This window comes from Doryrhamphus excisus, chromosome 1 (genome assembly GCF_030265055.1).
Source record: "Doryrhamphus excisus isolate RoL2022-K1 chromosome 1, RoL_Dexc_1.0, whole genome shotgun sequence".
NCBI lineage: Eukaryota > Metazoa > Chordata > Actinopteri > Syngnathiformes > Syngnathidae > Doryrhamphus > Doryrhamphus excisus.
Genome location: NC_080466.1, coordinates 43,984,362 through 44,004,846, shown reverse-complemented (window position 1 = coordinate 44,004,846; position 20,485 = coordinate 43,984,362). Strand labels below are relative to the sequence as shown.

The 20,485-nt window shown below is 44.9% G+C and overlaps 1 protein-coding gene across 2 annotated transcripts in view; it reads left to right on the top strand.

Annotated features, from left to right (window-relative positions):
* Window positions 1–20,485, top strand: part of cdh4 (cadherin 4, type 1, R-cadherin (retinal)) — a 174,348-nt gene that overhangs the window by 130,245 nt on the left and 23,618 nt on the right. For both annotated transcript variants that reach the window (XM_058081086.1, XM_058081085.1), the window contains exons 5-7: window positions 519–674; window positions 5,424–5,568; window positions 17,124–17,296. In XM_058081086.1, coding sequence (XP_057937069.1) covers window positions 519–674; window positions 5,424–5,568; window positions 17,124–17,296 — 474 coding nt within the window. The remainder of the gene's footprint in view (window positions 1–518; window positions 675–5,423; window positions 5,569–17,123; window positions 17,297–20,485) is intronic.

Here is a 20,485-nt window from a genome sequence, read left to right as displayed (position 1 = left end):
TCCTACCTTTTTCCCTTCTTTAGTAATCAGTCGTAGATACATTTCAAGTAACTTTCACTTTCACACAAATGTAGCCAAATATATTTATCCAAAATATATAACTATGCACAAGATAAAAAACATAAAAATGACAAATTATTTACAAGTATAACACCATGAACGCATCATATCATGTTTTTTCACAACCTTTTTACGGCTTAATACTCCACTAAGCACCATCTCTTCTATTGTGCTTTTTGCCTCACGCAAATAAATATAAAAGACCATGAATAGGTTTTTGGTTTGGGGCTCGGGGTTTGGGTTTGGTGGCGTTTTTGGTAATGGACTAGCACTGCTTTAGGCTAACGGCCACAAGGACTACGTTAAAAGTACTACGTCAGAGGACGGATTAGCAAGAAGAATAGGAAGGCAGGCTGGGATTGGCCAAATTGGCCTCAAACATGGTATGGACTGATGATGGATGAGTACGTGTCCATTAAGACCTTCTCACTTGTCTTCTTTCTCTGATTCTTTCTCAGATTCGCTCAGACCAGGACAAGGATGTGGGAATCCGCTACAGCATCACCGGGGCAGGCGCCGACCAGCCCCCCAGTGGCATCTATAATATTGACCCTATTAGTGGCAACATGTTCGTCACCCAACCCTTGGACAGAGAAGAAAGAGCCTCCTTCCACGTAAGGCAGAAATATCAACCATTTGATTGTCTTGTCTGTCGGGTTCCCTTTTCCCTTTCCCTTAGTTAGCTCCCAATTATCCCGAGTGGGAATGTTGCCCGACATTTGGTTTTCTGTCTACTTTTCATTTCAGCATTGATGTTCCAAAACAGAAGCACAGCCCGATGACGCAGTGCTTGTGTTCCATCACTCCATCACTCCATCCCTCCATCCCTCCATCCCTCCAACCCTCCATCCCTCGATTCTTCCAACCCTCCATTCCTCCATCCCTCCATCCCTCCATCAGAGCTAATGAGCAGGTCACTTCCATGTAGTAATAGAAACGCTGCTCTGGTTGCTGGTTCCTGTATTGTGAGTTTAGGTCGGGGGTCAGGAACTACCTTTGGATGTTTGCTTCTGGCCCTCACAGGTTTCTTAACACTTTAAATGTTTTTATTTCTTTGGGAATGGCTGTCCTTCCGGTAGTTTCCAGTCAGACGCCTCTACATGATTAGAATTGGCTAACATGCTAGCCTACCGGGATGTTGAGAGGTTGAGGGGTCAACTTCGCTAACACTTCGCTAAAAAGAAACTAGGAAGAAGGCGTGCCCAGAGATACCTTCCAAAATGCTAGCTAGCTAGCTAGCGTAACTTCTTCCATGGATGTGCTTGGAGCTGACAAGTGATGCCAGGTGATGTCAGGTGATGCCAGGTGATGCCAGGTGATGCCAGGTGATGTCATGTGATGTCAGGTGATGCCAGGTGATGCCAGGTGATGCCAGATGAAGCCAGGTGATGCCAGGTGATGTCAGGTGATGCCAGGTGACAGGTGATGTCATGTGATGTCAGGTGATGTCAGGTGATGTCAGGTGATGCCAGGTGATGTCAGGTGATGTCAGGTGATGTCAGGTGATGCCAGGTGATGTCAGGTGATGCCAGGTGATGTCAGGTGATGCCAGGTGATGCCAGGTGATGTCATGTGATGTCAGGTGATGCCAGGTGATGCCAGGTGATGCCAGGTGAAATAATACTATATGGCTCTCATGGAAATACATTTTTTAAATTGTGGCTTTGATGGCTGGTTTAGGAAGTTGAGGTCCCTCCCCCACCACCGCCGCCGCCTCTTGGTGTTCATGACCTTTCACCTGAGCCGCTCTGTTTAGCCAACGCAGTGCGCCACAACGCTACAAGTCAGTCAGCCTGCAGGTTTCCCAACACTTCCAGTACAGCGGCGTGGTGGCAAAGAATGGCGGCGTCCTCTACCGGCCGCCATATCGTAGACATGTTTGCGGAGGCGTGAATTAAACATGCAGACCACATGAGAGATCTGTTAACACGGGGTCGTTGGTTAATATAAACACATTCCAGGTTGGGCTCGATGTCGCCAAGGAGTGTGACACCTCCACTCAAGGTGCGCCGGCGTCACAGCCGTGTAGCCCGCCAGCCTGTCATCGTGATAGATGGCCGCGCCGCTGATAGAACTAATTCAAAAGCATGCGCCTGTCTCGGAGGAGAGATGGAATAAAGGAGTTGATCTCTTCAGAGTCTCCGTCGACACACACGTTATAGACGGCGTGCACACGTGCGGCGTGCGCGGCATCAACAAACACAAAGATTCAGATGATTGTCTTCTTGATTGAATTGTCTTGTACTTTGGAGGGTTTTTCCATTTTCTTTGAGACGAGGGCCTTGTTACCGTGTGCGCCGCCAGCGAACACCGACGCCTATTCCGGTTTGTTGTTTGTCGACTCTGCATGATTTCCCTCTCACAGAAGCGGTGAATCGGGATCAATAACACTCCAGATTATTGGTCCCCAGGAAAGAAGAGGCCCACGGAATACGGCTCTTACATTCCACTCCCTGTTGAGAGGTTGAGGGCACTTCAGGTTGGATGTGGCTCCTCATTAGACTTGTGTGGACCCACGCCGCTCGGCCGCTTGGCCGTTTGGCCGCTCGGCCGCTTGCAATGTGATGTATGATTTAGGGTTAGGAATGTTGCAAGCGATCGGCCCAGGGGAAATTTAGTCCATCGCTCATTTTATTTCAACTTGACAGGAAGTTCTAAGTACTGCTGAGCTCCTGCAGGCCAAACTTTGCTTGTTAGTCCGCGGCTCGAACCAAAAGAGAGAAGAGCCTGCTGTTTTTGACAGAGCGGCACCGTGGGGAAGTGGAGAGACTGGATCATGGTCGGAGCTTTGGCTTTGTCCGACACGGCTCCTGTGAGTCAGCACGGCTATTGGACGAGCGGCGTTTCATTTGTCATGCATGGGTGTGTTGCGGCACGACAAATGTCAGTAAATCTGCAGCGTTACAGGATGGAAATTGGAATTGTTTCTTCAGATATTATAATGTGCGCTGGAACCTCGGGTTTTCTCATTAATCCCTTCCAAAAGGTCAAAACCCAAACGTACAAAGACCGAATCATAACGCTAATCGAATGAATCCAAAAATATGAACACAAACATATTTCATGGATTATACTTTGAACATAATTCCCGGTAAACAAACCGCAACCTTTTTCTCCAACTTTCAATCCTGCGGCTTGTGTTGTGATGCGGCTAATTGATAGCTAAAAGTAAATGTACCGTGATGCTTGGAGTGGTGTCAGGAAGCAGTGATGCGCACGAGTCCAGCGGAAGGTGATATCACGTTTTGAAGATTGATTTGGCGATCATGTTTTGATCAGACACATCTTAAGTAAATTTGATCAAGTGTAGAATTAAAAATCTGGCCAACCATTCATTCATTCATTTTCTACTGCTTTTCCTCACAAGGGTCGCGTGGGGTGCTGGAGCCTATCCCAGCTGTCTTCGGACGAGAGGCGGGGTACACCCTGGACTGGTCGCCAGCCAATCACAGGGCGCCTGCCAGCCATCTTACGTATAATAAAATGACACTAATGACCACTATCAGCTTATATTGCTTTCTGAAAAGGATAGCCCAAGCTAAACGGTTGACTCAACGAAAGAGAGAGGCTGACAAAATGTGTGATGAAGGAATTATGGCTGTTCAGCTGTGATGCTGAAGAAGATGACTTTAGTGGTCCTAGTTTCCAGGAGGAACCCTCATCCCTAGCTGACATGCTCCAAGCAGGAAGAGTTCAGGATATAAAGCTTGCAATCCTCGGTATGTTGGCGCCTTTGAAGCAGCCGGAGGAATCCACTGCAATCACTCCCTTAAAGTGGACCAGTGGGCCAAATACAAGCCGTATTTCTCCCGAGTGTGGTCCACTTACGCCAAAGCCGGCTCTGCAGAATGCTGATGGCATTGCACACATGCATTTGGAATCTGCACAAACACATAAACTCCTACAGGCCCACAAATCACGTACCCCCCCCTCCCCACCGCAGGCTCCGTCCAATCGGGAAAAGCTCATACAAATCGGCAAACAACAGGACCAAAATAAACAACGTCACAAATGAATGCAGCCAGAGATGCAGATTGATGATCACACACGCTAGCTCAGACGCAGTCACGCATCTTTCAGCGTGCTGCATTCAATGCCGAGACAACAGATTGTTGCTGTCGGCTTTCTTAGTTATCTTCATGTTTTTGTTGTTGTTGTTGCTGTCGTTCAGCCAATGGGAAAATTGCATTTTGAGGGTCATTAAGTGGCTGGCGGAGAGTCTTTTAAACGGCCGTGCGTCTCCCTGGGGTGTACTGCACGCGTGCCTGCATCAGCACTGTTGTACGGCGTGCGTATACGTCCTGTACATATATTTACTACGTACGTACGCACGACAAGCAAAGATTGGCATATTTAATGGTGTCACAGTGGAGGCAGGTGCGGACTTTAAAGCAAAAGGTATTCAAATAGGCTCCCACGTACGCTAGGTCTTCTTTAGCGCGTCTACGGGGAATAAAATGTGGCTATACGGTAAAAGAGAGCAGCCATTTCTGCAAGGATGTGAATTTCTGGTACAAAGAGATGAATGGAAGCCTGAGTGAAACATGCCGTGTGGTTATACGGCCATTACAGACCCCTAATTCCTATCAGACGTCGTTACTGGTAATTGGTGGGGAGCCATGGAGATGAAGACATCTCACTCTGGATGGAGATTGCTTTTGTCAGCCCAAACCAACCACCCCTGTCTCTCCGCGCCTATTTGAGTGTGCCCCCCCCCCCCATCACCATTTTATGTATGTGGGGGTTTGTTTAGTTTCCTTTAATGATAAAAAGAAAATGTACAATAGTTGAAATTGTTGGGAAATTTTAAAAATTTTACAGGATTAACACACAATATTATGATGAAATATATTTTAGTAGCATGAAGTTGAAATATTAAAGGAAATATATTTAATATGTCCTGTGATTGGCTGGCCACCAGTCCAGGGTGGACCCGGCCCCTGGGATAGGCTCCAGCACCCCCGCAACCCTTGTGAGGATAAGCGGTAGAAAATGAAAGAATGAATATATTTAATATATTTTTTTAAGTTTTTATATAGTTTTTTTATATATTTTTTAAAGTATATATATATATATATTTTAAAGTTTTTATATTATATATATTAAATATATATTATATTTTTAAAGTTGTAATATTATCAGAAACAAAGGAAACAATACTTTGTATTTTTTGGGGGGGGGGTGAGGTTAAAACATGATTTAAAAAGTTACAATATTATGGTAATAAATTATGGGGGTTAAAAAAACAACAGCAAGATGAGACAAAAAGAGCATGATACTAATATTATCATTTTTCACTAATATCCCCCCCCCCCCTCCATTGTCAGCAGTGACTAATGGTGCTCTCTGCCGTGTGTTCACAGTTGCGAGCCCATGCGGTGGACATGAACGGCAACCAGGTGGAGAACCCAATAGATTTGTACATCTACGTCATCGACATGAACGACAACCGACCAGAGTTTAAGAACCAGGTGTACAACGGCTCTGTGGCCGAAGGATCCAAGCCAGGTAAGACCGCTGCCGGAGGGAACCCAAACCAGTCTGTCAAAGACTCAACTGGGCATGTTGGTGTTGTTGAAGATCGGATGGTAGATGCCCACCTTTCACAGGCGTGACCTTCCTTGGCGATTGAATGAAGCATTTCCAAGCATAAAAATTACTAAATTCCAGATGTGATTACCTGGAAATGTAAAAATGATTCCACGCCAGGTACATTAATAATAACTTCATCACCATAAGAATACCACGGCTCCCCACGAAAAGCTACTGCATCTTCTATTTACTTGCTTACTCGTATTATGTGTTCTCTACTGGGTAATACGAGTGTAAAGCCATTTAAAGCCGCCACCACATTGCACTGATGAGACAATAGCCACCGTGGGAACAAAGAAACAGGAACTGCTAACATGTGAGTCTGTGTTATCTTGTTTATGTGGAAGGCCTTCGTTTTTATTATATATCCACGACTATGCTGGGACTGTAAAGGTGGCTATATGGGTGTTTCGTGTCTAGACCAGGGGTGGGCAAACTTTTTGACTCGCGGGCCGCATTGATTTAACAAAATTGACGGGGGGGGGGGGGGGCATACTATACATTTTACACGTAACAGTCCACCTGGAATTATGATCATGATCCCAGGTTGCATATTATTAATAATAATAATACACTTTATTTGTATAGCACTTTTCAAAATACTCAAAGATGCTTTACAGAAAAATGGACTTGAATAAAAGCAAGTAAACAGAGTAAAAGATACATTAAAATACAACATTCATTCGTTTATACGCAGTTAAAACATGGGTATAAAAGTTCATTCATTCATTCATTTTCTACCGCTTTTCCTCACGAGGGTCGCGGGGGGTGCTGGAGCCTATCCCAAGTGTCTTCGGGCGAGAGGCAGGGTACACCCTGGACTGGTGGCCAGCCAATCACAGGGCACATATAGACAAACAACCATTCACACTCACATTCATACCTATGGACAATTTGGAGTCTCCAATTAACCTAGCATGTTTTTTGGAATGTGGGAGGAAACCGGAGTACCCATAGAAAACCCACGTATGCACGGGGAGAACATGCAAACTCCACACAGACATGGCCGAGGGTGGAATTGAACCCTGGTCTCCTAGCTGTGAGGTCTGCGCGCTAACCACACGACCCTGTGCCGTCAGTATAAAAAGTTAGACATTAAAAACAGATTTAAAGAGGTGGGTTTTTAGTTGTTTTTTGAAACTGGGAAGGTCAGGGTAAACACGCAGCGAATGGGGCAAAGAGTTCCAGTAGGGTGGGGGCAGCAATGGAGAAGTTCCCTGTCACCCCATTAAGTTTAAATGAAATACTTTGGAAAGAACGGGCGGGCCGTATTCTAACACTTGGCGGGCCGGATGTGGCCCCCGGGCCGTAGTTTGCCCACCCCTGGTCTAGACGCTTCTTATCATGTTAAAAACGTACTTAGAAGATGCTAAACAGGGTTTCTATGTCATAACTCGGAAAATATGCACTGCATTAATATTGAATCCAATTTCTGCACGGTGGTCAAGTGGTTAGCATGTTAACCACACAGTCAGGAGATGGGAAGACCTGGGTTGGAATCTGCCCTTGGGCATATTCTCCCCGTGTGTAGCCGCCCCCCCCCCCCCATTCCAAAAACATGTTAGCATGCTAGCTTGATTGGCCACTCCAAATTGTCCATAGGTATGAATGTGGGTGGGAATGGTTGTTTGTCTATATGTGCCCTGGGATTGGGCCTCTCCCCCAAGCGCCCCCCCCCCCCTCTCCCCCAAGCGCCCCCCCCCCCCTCTCCCCAAGCGCCCCCCCCCCCCCGATATCAGGGAACAGAGCTGTGGTCAGTGCCAAGCTGAAGATGAGAGCAAAATGTCGAAGTATCTTTCCTGTGCGGAATGGAAGAAGCGGGGCCCCGAGGACCCACGTTTGCCTTCACAGCGTTCAGTTATTGTTCTGTTGCAAAGTTTGATCTCCTGGGGATTTGTAAACAATATAGGAAGGCGGGATGTGTGCCTGTGCGTGAGGCTGCGGGCTTCTTCTCAGTGGAGCGTGGCTCCATACCGTACAGAGAACCTCATTAGAGAAAGCAGCCCGACATTCGCTGTCTTTATTTCACGTTATCATGTTTAGACGCCGTGCTCGATTCCAAATGGAAACATGAAAGGGTCATTGCAGTTGGGATGATGGAAATGAGCAGACCATATTGCGTGATGTTTGGCATAGTCGCTGCACTCCCTGTAAAGTCAGGTGTTAACTGTTTGATGTAGAAAGAAAAACACGCTTTTTGTGGAGCACAAAGCTCCCCTTTCTCTCTTCTTGCTCCCTGGATTGATTCATTTGAATTAAGAAACGAGGCAGCACAGCCTGTTCCCAAGAACAGAACCAGACTGGCTGGGATTTGGTACATGGTGCCAAATCCTCGTTACTTTATTCCCGCCCCCACCGCCTTGATAACGGACCCAGTTTAGGGCCATTGGAAGTCAGGTGTACAAAACCAAAACATTGTTTTCATGATAGGCAGCTTTGCTGAGTACTTGAACATGGATGTTGCCTCACAATACTGAGGTAAATGATGGTTGGACATCGGGTGTCACGTTGACCACATGTTGGTAACATGTCTGTGGCACGAGGAAGAGGTCTGTTGGATAACAGAACAAACAATCCATGCAAATGTAGGCCCGCCCAGGGATCACACATAATTGTGGGTCCAGCTAAAATGGCTTCTTATTGGAGGGCAGCGGGGTGTGCGGGGACTGCTGGGGTGCTGGTGCACTCAGGGGGTAGGGGGGTCGGGGCCAGGTGGGTTGACTGGCGGGGTTGGTGGTGTGCTTCAGCAATGTCCTGGGGTTTTGCTGGGGTGTCCGATGTTCCCACTCTTCTTTTGTTGTTTGTCTTATGTAAGATTCTGTGATTATATGTGTGGGAAAAAAAAAAAAAAAAAAAAACTTATTGAATTGGTAACTGCTATGGCGTGGAGAAGGGGTAGGATTTAATAAGCTTTGCTTCTTCCTGCTCCTTTTCAGACATGTGTAGTAATGAGGTGTTGTGTGTATGCATGTGTGTATATATATATGTATGTAGATATGTGTGTATGTATATGTGTATGTATATGTATATACGTATATATATATATATATAAATAGATATTGTAAGTATATATGTGAGAAAGAATAATGTAACATAGTATGCATGTCTGAAATAAATTAAGAAAGAAAGAAGAAGATGTGGAAGCCAAACACGAACCAGGAAAAGGTGATTTAAATCAACGATGTTGGTTTTTAGGATGTACATCAGGGGTATTGAACTCAAATTTCAATAATACTCTAATACAAATTCCAATAATACTCTAATACTCAAGCTGAGGTCCGGTAAAATTTAAACCATTTATGGAGTATAGGTCCAGTTTGGTACTGGACCATGTTTGGGTCCAGACTCGGACTGCGGTCCTCCGGTTACTAATCTCTGCTGTACATTGTTGGAAACTGACCTCCATCTTAACCTACTAGATTTGGACAACTCAACACGATATACTAAGGATGCACGATATCAAGCCGATACCGATAACGTTCTGCCAATATTGATAACCCATAACTTTTCCATCCCTACATTCATTATTTGATTTCCATTTGACTGTAGTTTGTGCACACACAAAACGAGTCAAAGAATGTTGGGTTTGATAAGACGAGACCTGTCATCCAATATCCCAGCATCACGAGCATTCAAACATCCAAAATGGCAGCTTCTCAGAGGTACAAACCCAGGCTCCGAGGAGGTTACTAGCCGATATCTTATCAATATCAACGACGGTTAGGGCTGCTTGTCCACCCCTGCCCCCCAATCACAGATCGCTTTCGCCCTTGGGTCGTTGTTTTGCACTTTTTCCAAGAGCGTGGCAATAGGAACAAGCCCCGGGCATCGTAACAATGCTGGCACCTCCTTTGGCTGATGTTTTCTTTCTCCCTCATCACAGAGCATGTGAAATGCTTCCTTCTGAAACAGTCAATGTTTAAAGTGACAAAAGGCTACAAACGTCCCAGTCTCTTTACTGCACCCCCCCCCCCCAGTAAAATCCCATTCAAAAAATTCCTTGAAGGAGCAAATCCGCTAAAAGTCAACCGCGACGGAGCGATTTTATTATGTTTAATACCCACCGAGACAAAGACACTGAGAAAAGGGCTCACTCTGTTCATGCCGTTGTTCAACAGAGGTGGTGGAACCAATGCACAGAGTGAGACCTCTTCCTGCCGTTTGTTGCCGTTTCTAAGCGGAGGCAACATGTCATCATGACTGTCAGCATTAAGACTAATATTCATCCACAGGTGAGACTTCCGGACTATTCTGCTGATTTATTCCAACATCGGAAGCGCAGGGAAAAATGAAACCTTGAGCGGCAGCGGCGGCGGCGGCATTGGATGCGTACCTGCAGACACACTAATCAAAGGTCGACTGAAGCACTACGACACATGTCCCAATCTAATGTAGCATGAAGAAGATCTACAGGGAGCTATCACCATCACCAGATGTTCCACTGGGAGAGATCCAAGCTAACATCAGGCAAACATACCAATTTGAATCAGCTTTATTTGTCACTTTGTCACCACGACGCACAAAGATTCCTTCACCTGGTGGAATGATAGCGTTCCGTAGCCGTACGTGTATTCTCTTGTTTTTGTTGACATGCATACCCAAATTCCAATATTTGCAAAGGATTACATTAGATTAGATTACATTAGATTCTATACAGTCACAGTTTTGTAGGAGATTGTTCCTGCCAACCAATTAGTCACTAATTAGGGAAATTTTATACAATATCACGTTGACAAAAGGATGTTCACATTCATGTGAATTGTGTTCATTTCTGGATTCAACTCTGATATTGTCAATAATTCTATTTCCACTCCCCGTTTGTAAATACTAGTTGAAATGAGGATTAGCCTAAAATGCTGTTAGCCTAAAACAGAGGTAGGGAACCTATGGCTCGGGAGCCAGGTAGGGCTCTTTTGATGACTGTATCTGGCTCTCAAGCATTTCTTACCACAATAAAAAATTATTTTTGCTAACGTTTTAAAGTAAACCATCACAGAAACGACTGTTAAAAATAATATTCAAAATCAACAACTTTCTTAGGGCGGCACGGCGGTCTGGTGGTTAGTGCGCAGACCTCACAGCTAGGAGAGGGTTCGGTCCCCGCCCTCGGCCATCTCTGTGTGGAGTTTGCATGTTCTCCCCGTGCATGCGTGGGTTTTCTCCGGGTACTCCGGTTTCCTCCCACATTCCAAAAACATGCTAGGTTAATTGGCCACTCCAAATTGTCCATAGGTATGAATGTGAGTGTGAATGGTTGTTTGTCTATATGTGCCCTGTGATTGGCTGGCGACCAGTCCAGGGTGTACCCCGCCTCTCGCCCGAAGACAGCTGGGATAGGCTCCAGCACCCCCCGCGACCCTCGTGAGGAAAAAGCGGTAGAAAATGAATGAAATGAACAACTTTCTTATGCATTTTAAGCCGTCCATCTATTTTCTACTGCAATATGGCCGACCATATCCATCTTTCTTGATGATATTTTCCAGGTCAAACACCAAAACTCGATTATTACTGGGTAATGCGGTAGTGTACCTCGGTCATTAAGATGTAAATGTAAACTTTCCTCCTTTAGTCAAATAGTCACCTAGCTAAAGCTGCAGAACCAAGCCTTCTGGCAAAGATGGCCAAAAGAATGAAATATACTGAGTACGGTGCAAAACCATGCAGCAGCAGAAGTTGTATTAATGGCAGCAAGTATTTGATTTATTATTGGACACTGCGCTGCTCACGAAAGTGTGCTGGCCACACCCCCTTGGCGTGGGGTAGTGTGCCTGGTCTACGTAATTAGAGCCCATTATATCTAAAACTGTTGGTCTTACATAAAAATGCACACATTTTATTGCATTCAATGTTTAAAAAAATGTATATGGCTCTCACAGATACACATTTTAAAATATCTGGTCTTCATGGCTCTCTTAGCCAAAAAGGTTCCCGACCCCTGGCCTAAAATGTCGTGTCCTCTGCTTTTGTTGATTTAGTGTTCCGGCCTTTCAGGGTGGGAAGTCACCTTCCCAAGAATATTCTTTTATCAGATCCCAAAGGTTTACCTGTTCAACCTGGGATATTCAGTTTGTGAAAATGAAGGATCTGTAATAGTTTCATATATTCCGGTATTCAGATTTGGGCATTTAACTTCATTTAGTGTGCACAGTATTACAAATACACACTGTAATTTGCTCTGGTGCTGTTGGAAGACGCTGTAATCAATTTTAGCTCATCACATTATGATAATGATTATGATTGGAAGAGGAACAACCCATTCAAACATGACAAGAATGTTATGACTTTCTCCCAAAACTCTTTCATTGGCACAAATTTGCTCCAAACAGCTTTTGGTCGGAATACCGCCATGATGGTGGTTGCTACATATTCCATGCATACCCTGCAATGTACGCGTGGAAATACTACTATGACTCTCTCATTTGCATATTTGCATATGCACATATAGACAAACAACCATTTGGGGGGGGGCAATGAGGCTAACATGCATGTTCCACCACGTTATCCCAATTCGCCAAATGCTAGTTGGCAACTGTTGGCACCACTGGTGTACTACTAGTTATACTGTACCTGTTGGCACCACTGGAGTACTACTAGTTATACTGTACCTGTTGGCACCACTAGTGTACTACTAGTTATACTGTACCCGTTGGCACCACTGGAGTACTACTAGTTATACTGTACCCATTGGCACCACTGGTGTACTACTAGTTATACTGTACCCGTTGGCACCACTGGTGTACTACTAGTTATACTGTACCCGTTGGCACCACTGGTGTACTACTAGTTATACTGTACCTGTTGGCACCACTGGTGTACTACTAGATATACTGTACCTGTTGGCACCACTAGTGTACTACTAGTTATAATGTACCTGTTGGCACCACTAGTGTACTACTAGTTATAATGTACCTATTGGCACCACTAGTGTACTACTAGTTATACTGTACCCGTTGGCACCACTGGTGTACTACTAGTTATACTGTACCCATTGGCACTACTAGTGTACTACTAGTTATACTGTACCTGTTGGCACCACTAGTGTACTACTAGTTATACTGTACCTGTTGGCACCATTAGTGTACTACTAGTTATACTGTACCTGTTGGCACCATTAGTGTACTACTAGTTATACTGTACCTGTTGGCACCACTGGTGTACTACTAGTTATACTGTACCTGTTGGCACCATTAGTGTACTACTAGTTATACTGTACCTGTTGGCACCACTGGAGTACTACTAGTTATACTGTACCTTTTGGCACCATTAGTGTACTACTAGTTATACTGTACCTGTTGGCACCACTGGAGTACTACTAGTTATACTGTACCTGTTGGCACCACTGGTGTACTACTAGTTATACTGTACCCGTTGGCACCACTGGTGTACTACTAGTTATACTGTACCTGTTGGCACCACTGGTGTACTAGTAGTTATACTGTACCTGTTGGCACCACTGGTGTACTAGTAGTTATACTGTACCCGTTGGCACCACTAGTGTACTACTAGTTATACTGCATTCTGTGTTCTACTGTGTTCTGTTGTAGCATGTAGAATTAAGAAATATTGAAACCTTTAAAAGTTTCTAAGATGTCCTGTTTTACGCTTCCAGGCAATTTTCCGTTAATGGTGGAATGAGCAAAACGGCTGTTTTGATAGTAAAGGTTGCCGACCCCTGGTCGAGACCGTATGTGTCATTTGGCAGGCCACAAACAAATCTTGTTGAGGGCCACAAAAAGCCCGGGGCCTGGACCGGTGGTAGTATCTAAATTCAGATCTCCAGCTCTCGTCTGACTATCTCCACTTGTCCGCACCGAGAGGAACATCAGCCCCTGGGGACATTGGGTAATCTGAGCTCCACATACACGGCGTCTCTGAGAAGCACCCCATGCCTTTAATGTGACCTTTTCATTGGTACGAAGGATCGGGACTGACCGAGTTTCCAGTGGCTGGTTTTCCCAACTTTCCACCCTTTTGTCCCTTCGGCAGTCAGCCCCATTAGAGACTGTGTGATCATGGTATCCACTCATTGTTTCAGCCCTTACAACCTCTGCCCCCCCCCCCCCACACCCCCCCACACACACACTGATAAGAGCAGACCATCCATCCATGCTCGCTATTTGGACTTTTTTACTTCCCTTCCATCCCTTCTGCTGCCTGGCGTTCCATTCTCCGTATTGCTCTCCAGCCATCGTCCTCTTCCTTTCCAATATTCCCTCTAATTGAGAGGCAGATGTTGACTCTGGCAGACTTGATCTAGCCGGCGGATATAGCTCACATGATGATGTCACATGACCAACAATACGCTAAAATGTTCAGCTCCAGTGATTTTGGTGAAAAAGCAATTAGGATTTGGTATTAGCGTTGAAATGAAAGTGGAATTAAACAGGCTCAGAGATGAAGCCTTTTGGGTCATCTTTGGATATGAGATGGGGCGATCGTCAATCCTTGTTATGATGGAGAAAAGCGGTCGAGTCCTCGTGTGGAGGGGCTGATGCTAATTGAAGCAGGAGGCCGCACTGTCTTTCCTTTCCGGCGTTCCACGGACCGTCTCCTTCTCCTTTTGGATGCGACAAACCCTGCTTAGAAACTTAATGAGCTTTGAAATGGAATTCTTGGCCACAATTATCCTGCCCACCAAGGTGGTCACAGGAGCCGTTGTGCCATCTAGAGCCAATTACCTGCCTGTACCCGCTCACCTTCTTAAACACCAAATCATCTTTGCTAAAATGGATGAATATTAGAAACTCTCCAATTGAAGACATTTCTATTTGTTGTGGAACCTCAACATAATCCAAAGCCACAACACTGCAAAAAGTGAATATTGGGGCGTTGACTCTCTTATTTATTTTTATTTGAATGTGGAAGAAGTGAAATGCTTCCACCATCTCACTCAAGCACGCTAGAGCAGGGGTGGGCAAACTTTTTGACTCATGGGCCGCATTGAGTTAACAAAATTGTGCGGGGGGCCAGAACATATATTTAACACACTTGATTTTACGCTTATAATTTTAATAATTTTAATAATTTTAATGATTTTTATATTTTTTAAATATTTCTAAATAATCTTTAATATTTTCAAATAATTTTAATAATTTTTTAATAATTTTTATTATTTTTATTATTTTTTAATAATTTTAAATAAGTTTTAATAATTTTTTAATAATTTTTAAATATTTTTTAATAATTTTACGCCTTGGATTATTTGTCTAATTTTAATTGTCATACTATCAGCTATATGTTCTTGTTTCCTTTTTTTCAGGAGCACTTTAAACATCAGACCACATCAAACTACGATTTTTTTTTTTTTTTTTACTGAATAAGACATCCGACTTGAAAGTCATGTTGCCAGCTGGTATGTTAAAAGTTGAAATACTTAAAAGCAACTGGCGGGCCGGATTCAAACGTTTGGTGGGCCGCATGTGGCCCCCGGGCCGTAGTTTGCCCACCCCTGCGCTAGAGCTTCAGTCCTCTCGTTCCTCAGCTGACCGCCTCTGGCGAGACGGTTGTTTCTCTCCGCAGTCGCAGCAGCCTGCAAATGGCTGCCTGATGCAAAGTGACATTTCCACAGAACCCTGGCGGAGAGACGAGGTAATCTCTCCTTGTTCCCGCACAAAGTGTTTCTAATTGCCTGGCTGCACCCGACGGCCCAGCTGTCAACACGTGTTGATCAATAATTCCCAAGGAAGGCGGCGGCGGCGGCGGCAACAGGCTCCTTGTAAACACGTCATGGCGACACGTGTATGCATGCAGATAACCCCCCCACCCCCGCCCCACCCCCCACGCCTCCAACATGCAATACGGCTATGAACTGTTGCACCGACAATTACCGTAGTACTACTACTACTACTACTACTACTACTACTACTACTACTACTACTACTACTACCACTACTTGACTGAAGCACCTTTCTTACCTGGACATTTACCTGCACACCTTAGCCTGTCTCTTCTACCTGGAAGGAAGGAAGGAAGGAAGGAAGGAAGGAAGGAAGGAAGGAAGGAAGGAAGGAAGGAAGGAAGGAAGGAAGGAAGGAAGGAAGGAAGGAAGGAAGGAAGGAAGGAAGGAAGGAAGGAAGGAAGGAAGGAAGGAAGGAAGGAAGGAAGAAAGGAAGGGAGGGAGGGAGGAAGGAAGGGAGGTAGAAATAAAGGAAGTGAGGAAGGAAGAAAGGAATGAAGGAAGGAAAGAAGGAAGCAAGGGAGGGAGGAAGGAAGGAAGGAAGGAAGGAAGGAGACGATGAAGGGAGGAAGGAAGATAGGAAGGAAGGAAGGAAGGAAGGAAGGAAGGGAGGGAGGATGGAAGGAAGTGAGGGAGGAAGGAAGGAGACAATGAAGGAAGGAAGGAAGGAAGGGACGGAGGGAGGAAGGAAGCAGACAATGAAGGAACGAAGGAAGGAAGGACGGGAGGAAGGAAAGAAGGAAGGAAAGAAGGAGACAATGAAGGAAGGAAGGAAGGATGGAAGGAAGGGAGTGAGGAAGGAAGGAAAGAAGGAAGGAAGGAGGGAAGGAATGATGGAAGGTAAGAAGGATGGAAGGGAGGGAGGGAGGAAGGGAGTAAGGAAGGAAGGAAGGAAGGAAGGAGACGATGAAGGGAGGAAGGAAGATAGGAAGGAAGGAAGGAAGGGAGGGAGGGAGGGAGGGAGGGAGGATGGCAGGAAGTGAGGGAGGAAGGAAGGAGACAATGAAGGAAGGAAGGAAGGAAGAAAGGGAGGGAGGAAGGAAGGAGACAATGAAGGAAGGAAGGAAGGAAGGACGGGAGGAAGGAAGGAAGGAAGGAAAGAAGGAGACAATGAAGGAAGGAAGGAAGGATGGAAGGAAGGGAGTGAGGAAGGAAGGAAGGAAGGAAGGAGGGAAGGAATGATGGAAGGTAAGAAGGATGGAAGGGGGGGAGGGAGGAAGGAAGGAAGGAAAGTAAGGAAGGAAGGAAGGAAGGAGACGATGACGGAAGGAGACGATGAAGGAAGGAAGGAAGGAAGGAGGGAAGGAAGGTAAGAAGGAAAGAAAGGATGGGAGGAAGGAATGAAGGAAGGAGGAAGGAAGGAAGGAAGGAAGGTAGGAAGGAAACAACGGTGAAAGAGCATGGTAGCGTCCACGACAGCCACCGTGTTGCTGAAGGCTGAACTAATGTCTGCCAGAAAGGCCAAGATGGCGTCGCTGGTCACCAAATGGACTCCAGCGATGGAAGGATGATCTTCTAGCAGAAGACAAACGTTGGCGCTCGGAATAAGAGCTTATGTAACTAGTTTTGTTTTGGTGCTCTTCCGGATAAAAGCTCCGGCTGGAAAAGTCGCTGCCAGATAAGACGGGATGTCAGAGCAATTTGCAAAGTCTGATTGACTCGTTTGGGGGTTGTAAGTGAAATTCCCGGCCTATGATATCTTGCCAAAAGGCATTAATGACGGCATTAATCAGCCAACCCGCTGAGCGCTAAATCTTCTTTGTAGTTCAACCAACACCGTGTGCTTTTTCCACAGGCTCATCGGTTATGCAAGTGACAGCCAGCGACTCAGACGACTCCACCACAGCCAACGGCATGGTTCGATACCGCATCCTCTCCCAGACCCCCCACAGTCCGATTCCCAACATGTTCACCATCAACAGTGAGACCGGAGACATCGTGACGGTTGCAGCCGGCCTGGACAGAGAGGTGCGTGGGGGTCGTTCATCACGTCATCCGCCCGTGTCCTTGGTAGCCAAAGGTCATAACCCGGCCACCGTGTGGGTCGCCAACACAGGCAGATGCCGTCTGTAGCTGGTAGGATCCAAACGACACAACTCATCAACACACAAAGTAACCAACCTGCACCATGCGGGCGTGCAAATAAATATCCAGGTGTAAAACCCATGCCAAAGAAACACCCAAATATTCCCAACGTGATGCGTTTTCCTTTTGTAGCACCGTGAGAAAGTATGTGATTTTCTAAACCAACGTGGCGTCTCCTTCCCGAGCAAGATGGCTCTCAGAATCAGCTCTTCCAGGGAGCCGTTCTTTAAAATGTCCTGTTTTTCTCCTCTTTTTTCTGGACATGATTGGTCGAAATGTGGCCACTCAGCAGGAAGGAAAGGGCGGAGTCTCACACACAAGTTTTTTGTGTTTGCCCGTGTAGGTTCATCATTCAAATTCAAAAGGTATGAACTTTATTTAGTGTTGAAAAAAGAGGGAATTATGATAAAATGCCTATCTGAGAAAAGTGTATAAAGTTGAGGGTTTATAGCAGGGGTGGGCAAACTTTTTGACTCGCGGGCCGCATTGATATAACAAAATTTCCGGGGGGGGGGGGGGGGGGGCAGACTATATATTTTACACGTAACAGTCCACCTGGTATTATTGTATCTGTAAAATTGTCATGCAATCTGCTATTATTATTTATTATTTATATTTAAATATTTAAAAAATAATAAAATATTATAATAATTAAAATAAAATTAAAATAATAATTATTATATTATTATTATGTAAAATATGCAAATATAACAATATTATTATATATAATTAATATAATAATTAGCATTAATATAATAAATATAATAATCATAATAGTTATAATAATAATATAATAATTAATATTTTAATTTTTATTATTATTATGTGCTTGTGTCTCTTTTTTCAGGAGCACTTTGTAAACAACAGACCATGTCAAAAAACGAAATTGATAAAACCATCAAAAGGTTGGCTCAGGCCATGATGCCAATTAAATACTTTTGAAAGATTGGGCGGGCCGTATTCAAACACTTGGCGGGCCGGATGTGGCCCCCGGGCCGTAGTTTGCCCACCCCTGGTTTATAGCCTAGAAATTATATAATACTATACAATATAATAACTATATAATAATTGTAAAAAATAATGCTGGCTACTTGGCAGATTTGACTTATTATTTCAGCCATTTTGGGAAGCTATTCCCCCCCAGGAAAGGAGGGAACAAGGGCGTTAAATACCGACATGCTCCAGTCTCCTCTGGAAGGACGATGCATCTCTAACAGCATCATGTCCCTCAGCCGAGGAGGTCTTCTTTTCTCATCAGCTGCTGGAACGCGTATTCACCAACCCACACAGCAACGCCAGCGCATCACGTCCCTGCACCCTCGTCTAGCTTCTTCTGCTAATGAGGGCCATCACGCAGCTTCTCCAGCACTTTAGCCACGGTCGAGGCCAGCGGTGCATCTCGTTCTTGCCGCAGGAACCCCAAAATGGAAAGATTGAAATTCCGATCCTGTCGTGGCGACTATAATTCGGTCCTCATAACTTAGTTGGTTGGGTTTTAGGGCGGCCATAAAAGCACTATTGATTGTATGTCATAATGTTTATACTCTGAAAAGTCCCGGCGGTCCTGCTCAGCACTAAACGCAGCCAGTCATCGCTTTTCCATGGAAGCTGGATTTAACAGGGAAGTGAGCATCATTAGAAAGAAAAAAAGCTTCCAGTTAAAATCTAAAGAGCAACAGCAGAATCAGTCCCAAAAGCCCCCCCGGCCCCCCACTGAAGGGGGGAGGGCCAGACTCACGTGGGGGTATTTGCTGAAGCATGACATAAGATCACTCCATTCATGAATACTTCCTGCGTGAACAATGTCAACACCTTCATGTGCTGGTTCTCGCCTTCTCTCACAGTTCAGCTAATCCTCATCCACCATGCTGGTGTCTCATTCAAATATTCATTGCTAATTAACAGCTGCAGGTGGGGGGGGGGTACATGGGTTTAGCGTAGCCATGGTTTCCCTCGACGTTACTGAAAGACAATTATTGTTGTTAGCATTCTCCTCCAATAGCCTTGCTCCTCCGCTCCCACATCGTGACCCCACGTGCCCCCGCTTGCCCCAGTCAACAAGCTACCAGCGTCGCTACACGAGCATGTCGATGTTGTCCGTGTTCATCATCCTGGCGGGAGGACGGTTGCAGGCTTCCCGTCTGTCCCGCTCTTGGCAACAACGGCTTTCCCACGGATTGTGGTATTCTTCCGAGTAATTCGTGTTTAACGTCACTGCTACTGCTCATCAGTCCTTTTCTCGTGATGCAAGAAATACTTCAAAGTTGAGGAGAAGAACTCAACAACTAATGCTATAATTGATCTGATGATCATTTGACACAAATACTATAAATAATCGCAAAGAGTGATGAAGTCATGACACCGTAGAAATAAAGCTCCAAGGTCGCTGTGACATCATCGTCTCCACGCCATTCTCCACTGGGATAGCTCAAGAAGAGTAGCAGCACACTCGCGGCATGTGCTAATCGTCGGCCATCGCCGCTTTGTGGTTGGACTACAGCCAATTAGTCAACGTAGATGGATATTTAAGTCAATGCTAATTATTCTTTGCCTATAAATGATGCATCTCAACAATCCAAATGTGTAAACGGACTAAAAGGAGCACATCACACAAGCACAAGTTGTGTCATTTCAGTCTCTTATTATGTCTACTATTTCGAGAAATGTGAGTAAAGATGACTATAGGGGTGTTATTTCATGTCCGGAGGGCTCTAATAATGTTCAGAACCCTATTTAGATGGTTGGAAACAGGTTTTCTATTCTCTAACTACGAAACTATTCCTTCTATAAATAAGGACTTGCACTTCTCAGAAATTCACTTATCATGGGTCTGGAACCAATTACCTGCAATAAATGAGGGTTCAATACCCGTACCAGAGAATAGTCTATGGCAGGGGTGAGCAAACTTTTTGACTCGCGGGCCGCATTGATATAACAAAATTTCCGAGGGGGGGGGCAGACTATATATTTTACACGTAACAGTCCACCTGGTATTATTGTATCTGTAAAATTGTCATGCAATCTGCTATTATTATTTATTATTTTATATTTATATTTAAATATTTTAAAAAA